Here is a 2,656-nt window from a genome sequence, read left to right as displayed (position 1 = left end):
CTAAAGCTAGTCTTTCCTTAGGAGTTGACTAGGACTTGAGGAATCAAATTGATTCATCCACTTGACTTTCCTTCATAGTTAGAGGTTAACTAAGTGGGAGCAATGGACAATTGATGTCACAATTGATAAGGATAGCTAGGATAGGACTTCTAATTCTCATACCTTGCCAAGAGCTTTCTTAGCTATTAGTTTACTTTCTTGTCATTTACATTCCTTGTTCAACCTTTCAAAAACCCAAAAAGATAAAATCCCATAACCAATTATAAGTACACTTCCCTGTGATTCCTTGAGAGACGACTCGAGGTTTGAATACTTCGGTTATTATTTTTAGGGGTTTGTTACTTGTGACAACCAAATTTTTGTATGAAAGGATTCTTTGTTGGTTTAGAAACTATACTTGCAATGAGAATTCATTGAAAAATTCTAAATCGTCAAAAATTCGTTCATCAATGATGTCATATCAGGATATTAAAATTTAAAAACAAGGTCAACAAACATTACTGGGGAAAAAAAACCTTGTGCTGCAGCTGTGTGCAATGCAGTAGTGTTTGACATATCGACTGTCTTTGAAACTTCGGGAAAGGCTTCCATGAGGACCTTCAATATCTCTACAAACCGGAAGAGAGAAGAGGAGTCAGAAAAATTCCAAACGTTAGATTAATGATAAATTTATAAGTGTGATGATCAACAAAAATAAGATTCAAAATGTAAAACCTAGAAAGCTAGCAGATGTAAAAGAGTTATGGCTAATTTGACATAAGAACTCAAATTGGAGAGAAATAATATGTGTAGTTCTATATCAACAAATCCTAAGAAGCGAACTTTCTTTAAAAAAATAACCAAAGAGTTATTATAACATGTTGCACATCATTCATCAAAATGAAGTGAGATAACTGTAAGCTCCTACGAAGTAAAGAGAATTAAGACACTCACCCAAGTTTCCATTTTTAGCAGCAATGTGGAATGCATCAAATCCGTTCTTAGCTTTGAAGCCGGCCAAACTAATATCATGATATTTGATCAATTCCTTCACTATATCAAGATTATCATTTTCAGCAGCAACATATAACGCAGTTTCACCAGAGTTATTTGTCTTTGAGAGCAACTCCTTCAATTCCTCCTCTCCATTCTCAGAGATGATTCCCAGCACCAATTCCATAAGACAAAACTTGAAATCAACTAGAACAAAAGACAAACGGCTACTTAAATTGATTTCCTGAACATAAGGGAATTGCCCATATACGGAGTACGGACAGATACAATAATTGATCTTAGAGTAAGAAAGATCAGATAGCAAATAATAGTATTCACTCTATCTTATAATGTCCGTAAAACCTTTGCAGTTTTCTCAAGTTATTTCTTATAAAAAAATATTATTGAACTGAAAATACAATCTCACACCTTCAAATCTGACTGGCACTTCAAGGTAATTTCAAAGACAGCATCAAGTCCTCCAAGCTCCCTTAGTTTTTCCTTAAAATTTCGACCAGTCTTACATACAACACCAGAAGTTTCTGAAAACAGATTCCCCGTCATTAAGAAACAATATCAACAATAAGAACGATAAAATAAACAGTTCAAAGAATCATTAAAACTAAACAAATTTGGTTATTCATTGTTAATTTCGTCTATTAAAAACATACAACATATAAGAGAAGAATATCTTCAGCCAATAATATTTATAGAGTAAAATCTGGAAGGTGATATACACTACAATACCATAAAGAGAAATGGAAGATAAACAAGCCTTCTCAAAGATCAACAATGCTAACCATTCCGGGCATAACTCTGGCATCTCTATGTTGTTATCAATCTGGAATCTCTTTCTTCGCTGATAGTAAAATAATTGATAAACCTACAACAAGCTCAATCAGCATCAACAGCAACAAGAAGATAGAAACTGCGAAGAAAAATTGATAAACCTAAAATTGGCACAGAAAAATTGAGCCCTAAGCACCAAAATCACAAAATCAGATTATACCTGAAATTCACTAAGGGAGCAAACGCGACAAGAGCGGCGGCAGAGAGAGCTCTGTGACGACGGCTATGAAGGGAGCAGACGCGATGAGAGCGGCGGAAGGAGCTCTGCAACGATGGCGACCAAGGGAGCAGACGCGACAAGAGCGGCGGCGGAAGGAGCTCGTGCGACGCAAGGGATGACAGAGAGATCGTGCGATGCGAATGGCGGCCACGGCGGAAGAAGCTCATGCGACCAGAGAAGAAGCAGCTCGTGAGGAAGAAGCTCGGGTGTCAAGTGTGAATGAACGTGTGTGAATTGTGAATGAAGCTCGAGATTAGGGTTAAGTTAGGTTTATATCAATATTTTCCGATGGAAAATTTTAAATTACAAACGTATTTTTCATCTGTAATAATTTAATAAAATGCAGTGTTTCTGTTTATTTAATTACAGACGGATTTTCTGTCTGTAACTATTTCCTACGAAAAAAATTAATTTTTCCGACAGAATTATCGACGGATTCTCTTTTCCGTCTGTAATTTATGCTAATTTATTTTTTTTGTTTTCCGATAAAAAATCCTTCTGAAATTTCGTCTGTATTTTCGTGGGATAAAATCCGTCAAAAATATCCGTCTGTAATAACTAGTTTTGATAATATTAATAAGAGATGATTAAAAAAAAAAGAAATTAAACAACAAT

The 2,656-nt window shown here is 35.3% G+C and overlaps 1 protein-coding gene and 1 long non-coding RNA gene across 3 annotated transcripts; both read right to left on the bottom strand.

Annotated features, from left to right (window-relative positions):
• Window positions 469–1,159, bottom strand: LOC110265701 (ankyrin repeat-containing protein At5g02620-like). The gene is made up of 2 exons (XM_021108886.1): window positions 934–1,159; window positions 469–608 (listed from the first exon to the last, which is right to left on the bottom strand). Exons 1-2 carry the CDS (start codon window positions 1,157–1,159, stop codon window positions 469–471), a joined length of 366 nt encoding a protein of 121 aa, XP_020964545.1.
• Window positions 1,475–2,265, bottom strand: LOC110269367. Of its 2 annotated transcripts, none has more exons than XR_002358294.1 (3): window positions 1,982–2,265; window positions 1,720–1,855; window positions 1,475–1,514 (listed from the first exon to the last, which is right to left on the bottom strand). It is a non-coding gene; the product is annotated as an uncharacterized LOC110269367 (long non-coding RNA). The 2 variants fall into 2 exon arrangements; XR_002358291.1 differs by having other exon boundaries at window positions 1,773–1,855.

The sequence above is a fragment of the Arachis ipaensis genome, chromosome B01 (assembly GCF_000816755.2).
Source record: "Arachis ipaensis cultivar K30076 chromosome B01, Araip1.1, whole genome shotgun sequence".
Taxonomy (NCBI): Eukaryota; Viridiplantae; Streptophyta; class Magnoliopsida; order Fabales; family Fabaceae; genus Arachis; species Arachis ipaensis.
Note: the sequence above shows the minus strand (reverse complement) of the source record. Positions and strands in the feature narration are given on the sequence as shown.